At 34.4% G+C, this 16,203-nt stretch overlaps 1 protein-coding gene across 1 annotated transcript in view; it reads right to left on the bottom strand.

The window, feature by feature from the left end:
• Positions 1-1,487: 1,487 nt before the first annotated feature.
• WDR17 (WD repeat domain 17) overlaps positions 1,488-16,203 on the bottom strand; it is a 31,738-nt gene continuing 17,022 nt past the window's right edge. The window contains exons 12-29 of the mRNA XM_026040804.1: positions 15,655-15,819; positions 14,331-14,533; positions 14,043-14,192; positions 13,830-13,960; positions 13,568-13,693; positions 13,268-13,423; positions 12,945-13,009; positions 12,704-12,836; positions 11,273-11,361; positions 10,278-10,377; positions 9,049-9,188; positions 6,163-6,274; positions 5,315-5,456; positions 5,123-5,225; positions 4,183-4,284; positions 3,435-3,530; positions 3,060-3,243; positions 1,488-1,726 (exon numbers count right to left, since the gene is read on the bottom strand). Of these exons, the coding sequence (XP_025896589.1) occupies positions 1,607-1,726; positions 3,060-3,243; positions 3,435-3,530; positions 4,183-4,284; positions 5,123-5,225; positions 5,315-5,456; positions 6,163-6,274; positions 9,049-9,188; positions 10,278-10,377; positions 11,273-11,361; positions 12,704-12,836; positions 12,945-13,009; positions 13,268-13,423; positions 13,568-13,693; positions 13,830-13,960; positions 14,043-14,192; positions 14,331-14,533; positions 15,655-15,819 (2,317 nt within the window). The 3' untranslated portion in view covers positions 1,488-1,606. The remainder of the gene's footprint in view (positions 1,727-3,059; positions 3,244-3,434; positions 3,531-4,182; positions 4,285-5,122; positions 5,226-5,314; positions 5,457-6,162; positions 6,275-9,048; positions 9,189-10,277; positions 10,378-11,272; positions 11,362-12,703; positions 12,837-12,944; positions 13,010-13,267; positions 13,424-13,567; positions 13,694-13,829; positions 13,961-14,042; positions 14,193-14,330; positions 14,534-15,654; positions 15,820-16,203) is intronic.

Genomic DNA, 16,203 nt, shown 5'->3' with positions numbered 1-16,203 from the left:
CTCCAATTTTGTGTTTACAACTCACATACAAAAATGTTTGATTTATGTGCTAAAGAATAAATGACCTTTCATTTGATTAAAACAACCCATCAGATACCGACTACTGAAAAACTCTTTTGCAAACTGTATTTTTATTTCAGAAATGCATTTCTTATTCCCTAGTTTTTACATGATTAAACAAAGGAAAACACTTCGCAAACGAAACCTGTAAAAAATGTTTCTGTATAGACTACAAAACAGCTCAGTTGTCTTTCTGTTCGTTTTCCCTCCCACCTGCACCTCTTCTTACAACCCTACTCGAACCCTGGCAAAAATGAAATTTTAACTTTCTAAAGGTAAATGGAGAAGAGCAGAATTTGAGTTCCAATTCCTTTCAAGCTTTCCGGCTTTGCAAAATATTTGTTTCTTTCTGTACTACTGTTGGTTAGATGAGGACATCGCTTACCCAGCTGCTGAGAGTTGTGTTACATCCACCAAAAGAGGATTTATTATTTCACTTTCATAAGAGTTTCTTTAGAAATAGTTTTCTGTCACTTTTGTCACTTTTAATTGCTCCAGCAAAGACTATAGCTGAGGGACGTTTTGGATAGATAAATAATTCCGATCATAAGATTTATCTTACAATTAAATGCCATGTTATGCACAGATTAATTTAAATATTCTTATAGTCTGTTGCTATAATTTTCTTGCCATTTTATCACAGCATCAGTAAATAAAAATATATGCCCAAATATGTGTATCTGATCCTTCATATTATATGCATATTTATAACTAATACAAAATATACAAAGGAAACAAATATTTTAAATGTACAGCATGTATTTAAATAATTTCAATACATTGTTTGTTCTTTACAAACCATATGTTTAAAAAAAATATAAACACATTTTAGCTTTCAGTGAACTATAGGGAAAGAACTGCCAAAAAAGAACTTATCAGAAAATAGAATATTATAATCTAGGTATTCAAATATATCTAAACAAACAATTAGTAAACATCTTCATACTGCTATGGAAAGCATAATATTTAATGGATGAAAAAAATCATCTAAATACTACTTAAGCTTTACTTTCAGTATAGATCCCTAATAATTCATTAAAAACAAAAAGTGGAAATAATGTATGAAACTCACCCGCAGGATTCCAGTCATTCTAAAAAGAGGTTTCAGTGGATACCCCTAAGCCATCCTATTCTTATGTATTTTAAAATGTAGTTATGAATTTCACAGTTTCAGTTATACTAATATTCTAATAATGTGCAGATATTTGCCTACTTGCTTTACCAGGCATTTGTTCACACAGAATTAACCAAAATGCCTGAACTGGCTAACAACAGTATTTGCATTAAAAAAAGACATGGCTCTCAATTAAGTTAGGACTTTTTTTCCTTTGGATTCTCAAATAATTTTTTCTTTGGATTATCAACAAATATATATATATACAAAAATCTTTTTCTTGTTCTCTTTTTACAATTTGCAAAGTCCAAGGAACTCTTCTTTAGGAGGAATAAACTGACATCTTTGTCCTTTGACAATCAAGTCGAAAGCAGCATGAGCACCCACAGAACATCCCTTTCAGCACTACAAAGTAGGTGGGAAAACATCTCATCAGAACGGGTTCAGCCGTATTCCCGTTCCTAATGGAGAAAAAGGATTCACTTTGGCCCACATCAAAGCATCATTCAGTGAAACAGCAGATTTTCCATCTTCAAGGAAGAACACTGGACCCTATGCAGGGGAAGATGTTTAGGAGGTAAGAAAAAGTAGATACATATAAAGGCTACTACACAGTTTATGATATGCACTCATACAAAAGTATTACCCAGTCAAATTAAAGCTCTGATGCTTAATTTAGAAAGGTAATTAGGCAAAGTGTTTCTGCTCTAAAATGTGTAGGCCGCAAACTTCATAATTCTTGATTTCCTAGCTTGTTTTTTTTTTTTTTTTTTTATATATATGTTTGTCAACTATTCTGTAGTGACATCTAGTCTGTGTCTGAGGTAACATGTTTTATACTTCACAATATTGTGCTTATATCACCGTGGCTGTCATTACCTGTAGATAGCTCCCTGTTGTTTGAGAGCATGGAGTCCACATATGCATTTTACATAATATCACTAGAAGAAGCATAAAAGATGGTACTAAATCCATCTGATAGCAGAAGAGCTGTTTACCAGTTCCTAGATCTGGCAAAATACTTGCTCAAAGCTGCATTTCAGTTCTCAGGTTCATACTCGCTGAATTGGCCACTGAATGCTTGTAAAAATCAAATAATTTGCATGTTACATCTTTTAATATGATATTTTATATATATATACATATATTTAAGTATTTTGTGAGCTGACTTCCAGGTCTAAAGCAATGACCTCGAACATTCTCTCGAACCAGACAGAAGAATTTTGTAGATGAGCTGGCGACTCCCTACTTGTTGTTCTTGTCCAAGGGATTCTAACAGTGACAACTTCCATAGTCTTTTGGCAGTGTTGGAATGCTTTCCTTCAAGCCACAGGAGTGACCACTGGTTTAAGGTGGCAATGTTGGCACCAAGCTTTTTGGACATTAGCTGTGAATCTTGTTTTCCTCAGGGATCTTCCTAGCATTTTGCTCTCCAGATTCTGATGTAAAACTATCCTATTTCATGCCACAAGCACCTTGTCATTTACTCCTCGGACTGACATGTTGCTTTGGATAGAGGAAACACACTCAACTACTTAAAAGACAGTGCCACAGGGAGGAACTAGCAGGAGAAAGGAGCCCTAGAGCAGTGTTTTCAGATCTGGCTAATTCTCTCTTTATGAAAATAACAACAGACAACAAAGATGCGTTAAAAGAATTAGCTCACATTCAACATATTCCAGTGATGCACTTCTGAACATTTAGGTTTCTAACATTGGACAACTTGACAATTACTTGATTGGACAATTCTTTACACGGCCCTTCTTAACTAGCAGATCTCTGCACTTGTCTTCAGTGACTGTGACAACAGGGAAGTCATTTCCTTGCAAACCTCAGATACGGATGACAAAATTTAGATGCAAGGCAACCTTAGATCAGGCCATACCTGTATCTTTAGTCCCGTCAAACAAGAGATGTGAACATCTGAATGACTGGGAAGATTTGATCCAGTGACATAGTCTGGCCCAACCATTCCTTTCAGAGGCTCTTCTTGTATTCGTGAGGTCAGCACCGAATACACTGCTCTCTGGGATTCAGATGGCGGTGTGGCTGGCGATTCATCAGCAGGCCTGCGAACAAGGGAAACTTCATTTTGAACCATTTTAATTTGTCTTTAGCTTTGACTTGCATTAGAAACGAAACCCAGAGCGACCTCACATTACATTCATATTCAGAACTTCCAAGAAAATAACTATTGTACTGACAACTAGAACATTGAAATGCTAGTAAGCGCACCAGTAATTTTTTATTTTGCACTTACTTGGCTAATTGAGTACAAGCTCTCCATGCATCTAACTCCTCAGAGAGCTGTTCAATTTTCAAAGGTACGGATACTTCCCGTCTTTTTAAAAGCTGGCTGAAAAGGAGTAAAAATAATTAAAGTCCAAAATAATTCTAACAATACATTCCTGAGAGAAAACACAGGCAATAGTAATATATTCATAATCAAAAGTTTAACATCTAATCTTTCTAGGTGAATATTAATAATAATCTGTGGAAATACTAAATTTCAAGATATAAAAGGCACACCTTTTAATTAAGCTTATTTTTATCTCTATTTTTTCTTTGATGTTCATCTATATTATAATGCTATATTTTTATTTCTTAATAATGACAGTTTTAGCAAGTTAAGAACCCAACCTTTTTATAACTGCATTTCTTTCCACCTTAGAGTGACATAGTTCAGTATATGCTCTGGAACAGTCCTGTTTAATTGAACTGAATACTCATCTACTTGAAAAATTTTGCCTTTTCCACAACACTAGAAGTTTGACTGAAATAGTGGTTTGGGGGCTTGCTGCCCTACACCAGAATCTTCAAATTTTATGACAGAGAAAGTAAAGAAAGCTGCACATAGAGGCATGGCTACACCCTTGTACACCCTTACAACTTTGCAGTAGAACTGGAATTTCAAATTTACAGATTTTGGGAGTGGGATTATGTATGGCATACACCATAACAGGGACTGAGCTTTCTAGGAGTTACTGAAAGCAGAGCAATTTCATTACCTTGTGTACTCATAAAGTGCAGGCACAATGCTGTTGTACTGTCTTCTAATGGCAAGCAAAGCACCAATGTAACCACATAAAATCAGCAATTCATTCCGAAGCCTATAAACGGGGAAACATTAAATCATGAACCATAAGGATATCAAACATTTACAACAACCTTAAACAAACTACTATTTAAAATTAGTTTGACTGCTGTGAGGAATATGCACTGAATGATAACCACTATATCACACAGGCAGTAAGTGTAAAGAAACTTCACCTGCTTTATGTTGACCTCAATTATACTTAATGTTAAATAGCACACAAAAAGCATGATTTTTTCAAGCACCAAAAAGGGCACTCAGACCTTCTACTGTGATAAAAATTTCAGTGTAAATGTAATTGTCCTACACATTAGTGTGGTCTTCAGTTTCTTCTATTTCACCCCAAAGGCCCATATGAACCCAATTTTTCACTCTTAAATTCTTTACACACCCACCTGTACAGCCAGAAATACAGGCTGACTGTCTATTCTACAGGTAAGGCAGAGCAATCCAACTATTTTAGAGTTAATTCTGAGATCAATAGCTTTAATTTCCTTAACATTTTGAAATAAAAAGATGTGACAGACCCTTGCTCTTTTTTCTTCAGGTAACCGAAATCAGATCTGATCAAAGATTCTTCAAACAAGCACAAATCTCTTCACCCACTTTAAATATCACATAGGAAAAAAGAAACTATATATATATATATATATATTTTTTTAAATTATTATTATACTAAACTTCAAACATGTAGGAAAATTCCACACTCTGCTCCAGATAGTTAGCCTGCTTGCTGCATTTGTATACCTCTTTTGGTCAAACAAATACTATTAACAATAAGCACACTTTTTTTTTAAGCCTTTTTTTGTTGTTGTTGAAACTCCCACTTTCATAAGAATGGAAAAGACACTCACTCGCTATATTTATGCAACACTAATCGTTCAGTACGTATGTAACTCAGAAGATCAAGATATGGACAGACTGAATCCACAGTCCAATCTGAGCCACGAAGCTGTTCTGTTGAAAAATACAAAGAAAAAATATCTGAACAGGTAAGCTATACAAGTGCCTGATGCTTAGGTAAGTTCCTTCATGCAGGTACCTACCTTTAACATATTGTATGCCAATAGGGAGAGCCTTTTCTGGTTCTGTGCTTAGCAGATAGTACTTTATAGTTTCAAATACATCTCCATCTGCTTCAATCGTCTCTGCCAGCTGCATACATTTTTCTACATCAGGAAGGTTACACTAGAAAAAAAAAAAGATTAGCAAAATCTAAGAAATACATAGTTGTTCAAGCAACAACATGTTCAAATATTTAAGAACATAAATACAAAATTTTGCACATAGCTAATAAGACCAAACTTTCTCTGAAAAACTCACTATTTGAAGGAAATATGCACATGTAATTTTCTTTAACAGTTATCTAGACTGAAGAATAACACTGGAGAAGGAGTTTCAACAACTAAAGTAAGAGTAATATCCATTTCCATTGCTAATGCTGTTGTGAACTTGTCACTCTGCTTAACAGATGTGCAGCCAGGGTCAAACACTAAGAACATTAGGAGGTCAGACTCTTCCACTGCTGAAGAGGAGATCTAAGGAGATCATAGACCCAGGATGTACAATAACCATGTGGTACAAAAAGCTGACCACTACTAGGCTGCACTTGGTGACACAATCCCACTGACAGGGAGTTCTGAAGATTAGAAGCTACTTCTGGGAATAGCCTGTGCCAGGGAAATACTATGCACACAGTAGAATTAAACAATGTTCTTATGAACATTTGTTCTATTAACAAAAAAGGGCAGACAAGGATATTAAATGTTAATGTGCAAGAGGATTAGCAACAAATTCATCCTATAATATGTTTGTCCTTAAGTACTCCAAAATTAAGAAGGAAATCAATACATGACCTCTTGCTAGCACTGAGGGAAATTCTTTTTCATTGTACCTTTTCATGCAGGTCATTTATTTCTGCTGTGCATCCAGGATAAAAAGCACATAGTTTTATTAACTGCAGTTTATTATCAGGAATCATCATAAGAAGATCAGCTGCTAAATCCCTGTGCAAACAAAAGAATAGTTACTCTTGATAGTTTATATTAGGACACTTCTTTACACTGAAGTTTATATGAACACAAGGTGAGAAGATTCAGCTGCAAATAAATTTGCAAAAAAAAAAAAATGTTTTGGGGGACTGCATGTGTTCAGTTTTCTGTTGCTCTAGCGAGTTGAATTAAACAACTGAATACCTCAGGTTTCTAAATCACCACAAAGTGAGTTGCGAACAGGAAGGGGAAGGAACAGTAGGATTTCTCCAATTTGAAAACCTTGTCATGAACTCAGCAGCTAGGAAGGTTGGAGGCTTCTATGCAGAGCACAATTTTATAATTCAGAATGAGTACTGCTTTAGTGACATTACAAAACAGATTATGAAAGGAAATGAAAGCCATCTTTACCTCCTGAAAGGAGGTTTGTGTTTAGCAAACTGCCATTTCAGAAAAAAAATCTCTACCTTCCATTATTCTAGGACTTGCCTCTGTGTAAAACAAAAACCCCTACTAAGGGCCCTTGGATTTTCAGAACGCAGGTCTTGGCTAAAAGAATTTGAAGTTACTGTCCAATATTTGTAACTTTTGCTATCCCACTGCCACACACTGATCAATATTTAAAAGTAAACACAGCTTAACTTTTATTAGCAAATTCATATACTTTTCAAACCTCTATCTCTAGAAATAAGCAAAATACCTGTATCCAACTGATGGAAAGCTAAAAGGAAGACATTGAAATAGTAATAAATAAAATGTGTTCTGTATTTTAATTTTAAAAGAAATCTAATAGACTTAAATGACAATAGCAAACTTATCAGGAAGGTTAGTTGTCTTGTTACAACAATAAAAATACTCCACTGCCGTTTCTAAGCCTACACAAATGCCAAAAGGTCTTCAGCAAGTCTGTTATGTCATTGATACGCAATATGCACTTTTCCAATGCAATAAAAGGCCCTATATACTGTATTTCACAAGATCTCAAGCTATTTTCAAAATCTGATAGATGCTCTGACCTACAAAAGTGATTTAAAATGTTTTTAACGATTAAAAATTGTTTAGTCAGAAAATGAAATCAGATATAATTAAAAAAAAAACAAGTAGAATTAGAGCTACCACTGACCAGTGGTGAGTGGCAGAAAGTAGTTCCTTTTAGCAGGACTTAGAGGCTAAGTACAATTAAAATGAGGACTGTGTTCTTAAAGACACAGAAGTTTGCCTATAGTGATAGACTTGAGAGGCTGGCGAAGGGCACATATATTCGGTTGTTTGTATTTCATAACTAATTTTCATCAATAATCAAAGATCTTTCAGTGTTCTGTGAGATCTCTAAAGCAAAACGTTCCCAGATGGGGGGGTATTGCTAAGCATAAAAATCACATAAAAAGCAGCCCTTCAAATATTAGAGGTGACTTGCCCATATATAATCTATCCACGCTGAAGACCAAAGCAGACTATACTATGCTCTCACTATCTCTTTACTGAAAGAGACAAAGACATTCAGGGAACTCTGATTTTTCCATTCAATTATATGCTGCAGTGACTGCAAATCAAAACCCACTACTGCCAGATGTAGTGTTTTGCATATTTTGTGAAACCTGAAGACAATGCCAGATATGTACCTGGGCAATACACAGCACATGAGCTTAAAACTATAATGCACATGGAGGTTCATGCTGAAGTCTGAGTTTGTGCAAGTTTTATGTACCTATTTATATGGAAATGCTGTACTATTAATAAACATTTTGTTACAGGGTCTCTTTCAGAAGTTCTCCTTACAGAAATGGAGAAAAAATACCCAAATATCCATTCCATCTCTTAACTCTACCTCCAGTGCTTACAGAAGAGCAGTTCTACTATGTTTCTCTCAGGCTACTTCTAGTAAATACCAGCTTCAGTGGGAAAGCTGAGACTTGATTGCAGTATCTGCTTAAACACTGCTGTCTAATGATTGCTAATTCTGAAAGCATTTGAAAAACTGACAAATATATCTTAATAAAATTGTCAGCTTTTCACTGCTATACAAAAATAAAGAAAAATTAGCAGAAATGTGGTTCCCATGTGTAGAACAGAGAAATGGTTTATTCCTGCGGAGTTAAACAGTAAACCTGTGCTATCCTTAAATCCTGCTCTATTCCTAGTACTAATATAAATTGTTTGGCTTCTAGTGCGGTGACATTTTTTCACGGAAGGAAGGAAGGACGGACCAAAGAACGGACGGAAGGACGGATGAAAACCCACCACTCCATATGCTCTAATTAAGCTTCTGTTCCTTCTAACTTTGTAAGTCAATTCCATTCTTGCTTTCTCTGAAAACATCTGTCTGTCTCTGAAAACATCTGTCCAGTAACATCTGCCCAGCTCTCCAACCTGTCTAGGTCCCTGTGAATGGTAGCACATCCTTCTGGAATGTTGGCCAAATCACCCAGTTTTGTATCAGTTTTGCTCAGTACAGTCCAGTAGCTACGTTTGTCATTGCCCAAGCACACTATCTGGGGTTGCTTCAGCAGGGTTCGCATGACAGGTCTCTAAGACAATGAGTATTCACTCATATACACTACATATGTCAAGCATTTTGAGATAAAAATTATAATATTTGTGTTCTCTGTGCATCATTGGTCTAATCGCACAAGACTTATTCCAGTACAAATCAAATCTACCTAAACATAGTGATTTGGCCAACATAAAGAGTTTTCAAAATGAGGAACAATTTGTTTTGCCATGAAATAAAATAAATAAATAAATAAATAAACAACAAAAGAGTCATCTTGGCAGTATGAAATTCTTACCATGCGGTTACTGTCATACATTTTCTTGCTAGCAGCTCTAGGGCATAATGTGTTGCTTGCGCTGCACTTTCTCCCAAGACAGTCCCCACACTGACTGCCAACTCCAGTTCATTTCCACGAATCAGGTTTGCCATGGCAAGCTTGCTCAATTAAAAAAATATATCATTAAGTGACACAATCATTCCAGATATTTACTGCGTTGACCATATTGTATTCATATATGAGATTGCTTTTTACAGAAGGACAAAATAGGGATTAAAGAAATGCCTACATTAAATCAGAGCCTCTTGAAAGAGTCAATAGTTGTGTACCGACAGGGAACCAATTTTTAAATAACTGAATGGATTTCCCTTAACTTCTCATTATTCAACCAACAAGATGAAACATCATATATAACAGGCATGATGCCAAGCCCTTTTAGCCACAAGTGAAAACACTAGCATTCAGAGTACATTTCTCATTTCTTCTGATAAAATGAAACTCATAAAACAGGGATGAACCTCCTCATCCTCTCTGGGAAACTCTAATTGTTGGTTGAATTGCAGAATATTAAATGACAGCAACACTACAATATCTTGAAGCTTCCCTGTTTTGAAGTAGAAGCTTTTTTCTGTAAATAGCCAAGTAAAATGGAATCCTATTCACTTTGAGGGGGCAAGGAATAGAAGAACATGTTGGGTTAGCAACAACAAAAGCCAGAGAGAATGAGGGAGGGAAAAAGGTAATAAACCAAAAAAAAAAAAAAAAGTATGTTTCTATATTGTCAGCTGTATTTTTGGTGGTGATGTTTCCCCTGCTTACTTAAATATTTAGACAACCAATTCCTCAATGTGGAGATTGCATATGCATATTTTTATCATGTAACAGTACAATGAAGATTCAGTTCTGAATGGATCTGCTGAACTACTATAAGAGTAGAAAAAAAGAGTTTATATATGTAGGTATTTTTTGGTATAACAACATTGTGTATTTATTAAATCCGATAAAATAAAAATTATTTCTTTCTGTGCATTCAGTGAAACTATGAGTTTTGCCACTGATTTCAATTAAGTGCCAAATTCTATGTAAATAAATAAAAATTGCATATCAATGGGAAAGTAATAAATTTTAGAATGAAGTAGTTATATTCCCAAAATCAGTTAACAATATAAAAAGCAAGTCAAAATTGGTGTTTCCACATATACACAAAGTAGAAGGAAAAAAAAATAAAAGAAAAAGAGAGAGATTACCTCTATGTTTTCAACAGCCAAATGGCAACATGCTGCAAGCACTGCATGGCCATCCTGGAAGTACCACTCTGCTAGTTCTTTACTAACCATATGCACGAGTCTGTAAACAAGGAAATAGGAATTTTAGAAGCTAAACTTGTTTGATTTATATGCAAGTCACCCCAAGACCTTCTGTATTCTAATACTTCTCTAAGCTAACTTGTAGATAACTTCATTGACAACATTAATGCAATCATTTTGAACTGTATCTACCACTTACATGTCCAGTCATTTTTCACAATCCAGAGGTCTCTTCAGATTGCCAAAAAAATTAAATGTTTGAATATATATTCTGTACTTGAGAATTCTGCATGAATATTCCTCTGTTTACTCAAAAACTGCATATGTAAACGCGGTATCAGTACACACTCCAAGTGACTTTTGTTACTAAACATCCTGTTTGATAATATGCTTCAGGATTTTGAGTTCTGTTTCAACAGGCAGAAAGGCACAGCTTCTTTGCTTAGGAACATACAGTGAAAAGTTGACTATTGTTGCATATTCCAAAAATCTTTACTGATATACATAAAAAAAATAAGTGAAGCTCTCCATAAGAAAGAATGCATAACTCAGAGATGCCTGTAAATCTACATCTCACTCTATTCAGAAAAAAAAACCCAAAAACCCGACACTACTTTTAAAAAAAACTATATATTTAAACATTTTTAAGTGGACAAAAGTGCACCTTAAAGACTAAGTATATCAAAAAAGCTATCAAGCAAGTAAAAAATGCATATATAAAAAGAATTCATAGAAGGATGCTATACACAGGGACTGGTTTAATGTAGTACTAGTTAGTTAGTTATTGGCTCTCTACCAACAGTGTAGGAGAATAAGCAAAAAATCCTTTTCAAATTTTACACTTGCCAAATTAAACCCATAAGGTTTGCTTCCCTCGATGATTTGATATACTGCACTGAAAGGAGAGTCTTTAAAAATAATGAAAAAGAGCTTACTCATTATAATCATGGATATTGTTTCCATCAGAATTCGAAGGCCCAGGTGTTATGGAGAGTGATGTTTGTATATTGCCTTCACAAGCTGCCTAGAAGTGAAAGGATGGATTAACTACATGCTGATCAAAATAAATATGAAATATGATTTTCAATTAAAAAAGTAAGCTCTGGAAAACAATCATTCTTAAGTATGAATATAATAAAGGAAATGTTTAAACAAGACCTTATTCATAACAAAATTCATAACCTTCTGAATAAGCTTAAAACAAACAAACAATGAAGACTAAAGCCTTTTTCCCCCGCTCCCCGCCCCCCTTGCTCTAGGAAAAAGTATTTATGACTGAAAGGTGACTTCAACACCACTCTTAGGAGGCATATCAGATCTGAAAAGGTTTATAGAATAATATAAGCTGAACCTACTTCATGCTTGCCAAGAAATTTCTAATATTAAAACAGAAAAAAGTTAAACTGAAAGTCTTATGCATGCTTTCATTTGGTTTGTGCACTCAGGTACAGCTTGGATAACAACATTAGAACTCATGGCTCAGTTAAAAGAAACAAAGTTCTTGGGTTTTATCGCTCAGTAGCATCTGATTAAATCTTTGTCTCAAAGATTAGCCCTTGAGATACTGTAATAAAAGCAAACAAAGCAATTCCTCTCTAGATTTGTTGCAAGAGATCTTTCTAAAGATCTTCTAAACATCTTTCTTGTTTCTCCCTCTGAGGCAACTGAACTTTCTTGGATAGGAAAGCATTAGAAAAATTGCATCAGTGATACAATCGCTCACAAAGAATAAAGAAAGAGTGAGGTAAGTTATTAACCTTGGATGTTTTATGCACTCTTCAGCTTGTGTTTACATTTAGGAAGCAGCACAGACCTACAAGGATGCCAAAATATACTTAAATACCATGTATTTTCAGAACTTATCTAGTATTTGCAGTGAACTCACTACCAGAATGTGCTTACTAAGACCAGTGTATTTTAAAAACAAGAGGCAATTTAAAATAAGATTTTCCCAAATTGTGGAGTTCCTATATTGACTATTATTCCAACAGAATAGAAGGCAGAATAAACAAGAGCTTGGTAGAAATGTAAGAGGAATCCTACACGTCTCTGATGTTAAGGGCTAATAAAATCAATAATAATAATAATAATAACAATAATAATGAAAAAGTGTCAACCAGACAATTTTGTATCAGTTTTCATTACAGGTATTTGATTCCAGTTCAGAACAATCAGGCTTAAAATAATCTGAGTACGAGACATCTTTTCCTGTTTTTGAAATAAAAACTTGCTACCAAAACTTGAGAAACAAGCTTAATGACTCAGCCATTTTAAAAAGATGAACTGAACTAGCTTTTTATATATGTTTCTTTTCTTTAGACTTAGAAATAAACTAAACGCATTTCCCACACTTATTTATGCAATACCTGTGCAACAAGTAGAGCATCTTTAAGCTGACCTCTTGAAGTAAAGAAAGAAACCAGCTTCTTCACGTCTCCAACAGCGATACAGTATGGAATGACATCATCGTTTTCTTCCTGAATTAATTGGTCAGCTCTCCTAATTAAACAAAAAAGTAAACAAGATTTACACACATGATTTATCACAGAACTTACCTCTGATATAGAGGTAGGATTAGGACAAGTTATATGATTTTTATTAACTTACCTTTGCATTAACTTCTTCCAGTATTTCATTGATACACCAGGTGCAACCGAGAGTGCTTTGTCCCACTAGAAAAAAAGGGAAAATATATTTTGATAGATTTTGAACAACACTTTCATCTTCCATATTTTCATGTTTTTCCCAATACAGATACATTTGCCATGAGAATAAATGAGTGATGAAATATGCAAACTGCATATGTCAAAAATAATCTGATTGGAAAAAGCTCGCTCTTGATTTACAATCATTTTTCTTGCTATCCAAACAAAGCCATCTTAATAAACTTAAATATTTTATTATTTTTCAATGATGGGCTGATATTTTACCTCTCCAAGCTCTACCATCAGTTCACAATATCTCTGAATTTGTCCTAATCTTAAATGTATTTCTGCAGCTTCTTTAAGCCTCTCCTCTTTACTTGGTGCACCAATACCACCTCCAAACTTGGACATTTTTACTGTTGTCAGTTCTTGTGCTTTGGACTGAGAAAGAAAAAAAAAAAATACTGCCATTAGTTTTCTGTGCTGAAAATAGATTATTTCTATTGCAAAAAACATTGTTAAGAAAAAGACTAAATATAACATTAATTATTAACCATTCTCAAATAATGTGCATCCTTTACTTACCATTCTAAATCTAAGGAGATGTTTCATATGCATAATTCCTTTGCAGTAGTTTTGTGGAAGCAAACTATCATCCTGTCCTTTTATTACAGCAACTAAATCCCATAAGTTTTTGCTGCCTCCTGGAGGCTGTAATTATTACGAGAGGGGGAAAAAAAAGTTGCATTACAATAATGTTCAAGAGAAATGAAACCCATTAAAACTCAGAAAAGTATTTATCAAATTCAAGAAATACAGTTTCAGAAAAAAGACTAAGAATACTTACTGAAAAACATTCTGAAAACCATTTCAGTTTTTTTCCTCGAGGATTTCCTGTCAGTTTTTCCACTTCTTGTTTAATATCCCTAGAAACTTTACCACATAGTAAAGGAGGAGCACCACATTCCACAGCACGATCTAACAAACAGAAAGTTTTATACATGAAAATATTTATAAACTTGTACAGCAATAAAAAATATGTATGTACAAATTAACTTACCTATATTACCAATAATCTCATCCCAACATTTATCTGCTAAAATATTTATCTGTAGAGGGTCTATAAGAGGTGTCAATGACCAGAGTCTCACAGTAGAGTCACGAGAGCAAGATGCCAGAGTAAACGGACGGCTCGGATGACATGTTAATCCTGGTAGAGAGAGCATTTGAAAGTTTACTCAAGTTTAGCTAATCAGTTAAACTATAAATATTTAAAAAATTTTAAAAAGCTTAAAAAACAATTTAATAACACAGAAATATAAAGTATTAATATTTAAAATACTATTACCATATACATCTGCACCATGATCATAAACTATGTCCAAACATGTTCCATCTCTTGTGTCCCAGACTCGGATAGTATAGTCCCAACTGCCTGATATTAGTAGGTATGGAATTTCAGGATTCCACATCAATCCCCGCACTGGAGCTGTGTGTCCACTAAGAACATTTATACAGGCATCCTGCGTATAATCCCATATTCGAACAGTACTGAAATAGGACACAAAAGACCTTTGGATGTTTTCTCAGCAATGATCTAAATTTACAACTAAATTGTTTTGACAAATTTGAAGATGATTTTATAAAAGCTTATTAAAATATAAATGCTCCAAATTCTTTTAGGCAGGGTAAGGAAAACAAACAAACAAACAAACCACGTTCATAAAAGTAAAAAACTAATCCATTCCACAGTCTTTCCGAATCCCACATATACCTTTATCTGACACACTAGTGAAGGAAAAAAAGCTAGCCCATACACATGGATGCTTAATAAATTTGCTTATTAGGACTCTTAAGGAGAAAAATAAAACAAAGGAAAACTGTGACATCTATCTTTCTGAGGGTTTTTATAATTTCTCCTTTCAAGGTAGTATTTGTCACAAAGCACAAGCAGATGATACTTTATCATCTTCAAAGTGTGCATCTCCTATCACAGCTATACAAGTAATGAGGAAGAACTCGTCACCTTTTTCCCCCACTTGTATTGCTGGGTCACTGGTATTGCTGGGTACAAATAACTGAACAGCCTCCAGTAAGGAGTCTTTAATTTATAGGAGATTAAAAAAAATCTTGTTACTTGAAAAGATTATGATAACTTGGACTTATTATATCATTTAATAAATTACCTCTATAAACTAATATATTATTAAAGCTCACTCATGGCAGCGAAAGATAAAAAGTAAGACTAACGGGGTACCTGGAACCCATTATAAACTTCCACAGATTCTACTTGGACATACTTTTCAAAGACATCCAATGAGACCTCTACTTTTGCTATACCTGTTTAGCTGCAAAGTCATTATGTCACATCACCCTTATATTATTCCCACGAGTAACATACAGTAGTCACTACTCCACTCTCGGGGAAGCATTTCAAAAATTTTATTGTTATAGGAGCTGTGACAAATTTATATAATTTTTCTGCTGTCCAAAAAGTGTTGAGCAAAGTTCCAGACCTTGCGACTGCACAAGGCAAAGATTTGGACTAATAGATTACTCATAAACCTAAGTACACCATAGTGTTTGAAAGTGCCAACAACTAAAGATATTAAGTTTTTCCTCATATTCTAGTTTGAGATCTAAAGTTTTTCTAACACTTTGGGAATACGTACCCATCATCAGAGCCACTGCAGAGGATTCCTTCTCTAAGAGGAGACCACCGGACATGAAACACCTTTGCAGTATGCCCTGTAAAAACCTTCAGGGGCTGATCAGAGCTCGTTGCTAAGTAATAAACACGAACATTTTTATCTTCACAACCAGTAGCTATCATATCCCTGCAAAATATAAATAGCAAAAATAATTAGTCACTGGGATCATCAAAACCCACTTAAGATTCAATTCTATAAAAATAAGTATGATTATTTATCATAGAATTTATTACACAATTTAACTACACAATTTATTTAAAAAAAATCTTATAAAACTTCCCTGGTTTCTTATTAAACCTAGAAAGGTAGGATGAATATTATATATCTGCTGTTAATATTAAGTTATCATTATTGCATAATATTAGAAAAGTTGTTTTACTGTGCATCACAATCTGCAACTTACTGAAATAAAGATAGAAAAGAGATAGAGAAAGAAATTGACCTTGCAGACTAGAAGTATATTCTTAACACACAGGTTTCCACAATTCACTTCTGCATATAAAGTAAGGT

This window comes from Nothoprocta perdicaria, unplaced genomic scaffold (genome assembly GCF_003342845.1).
Source record: "Nothoprocta perdicaria isolate Ctin4 unplaced genomic scaffold, notPer1 scaffold_267, whole genome shotgun sequence".
Classification (NCBI taxonomy): Eukaryota; Metazoa; Chordata; class Aves; order Tinamiformes; family Tinamidae; genus Nothoprocta; species Nothoprocta perdicaria.
The sequence above is the reverse complement of the archived record's forward strand: the minus strand, read 5'-3'. Positions and strand labels throughout refer to the sequence as shown.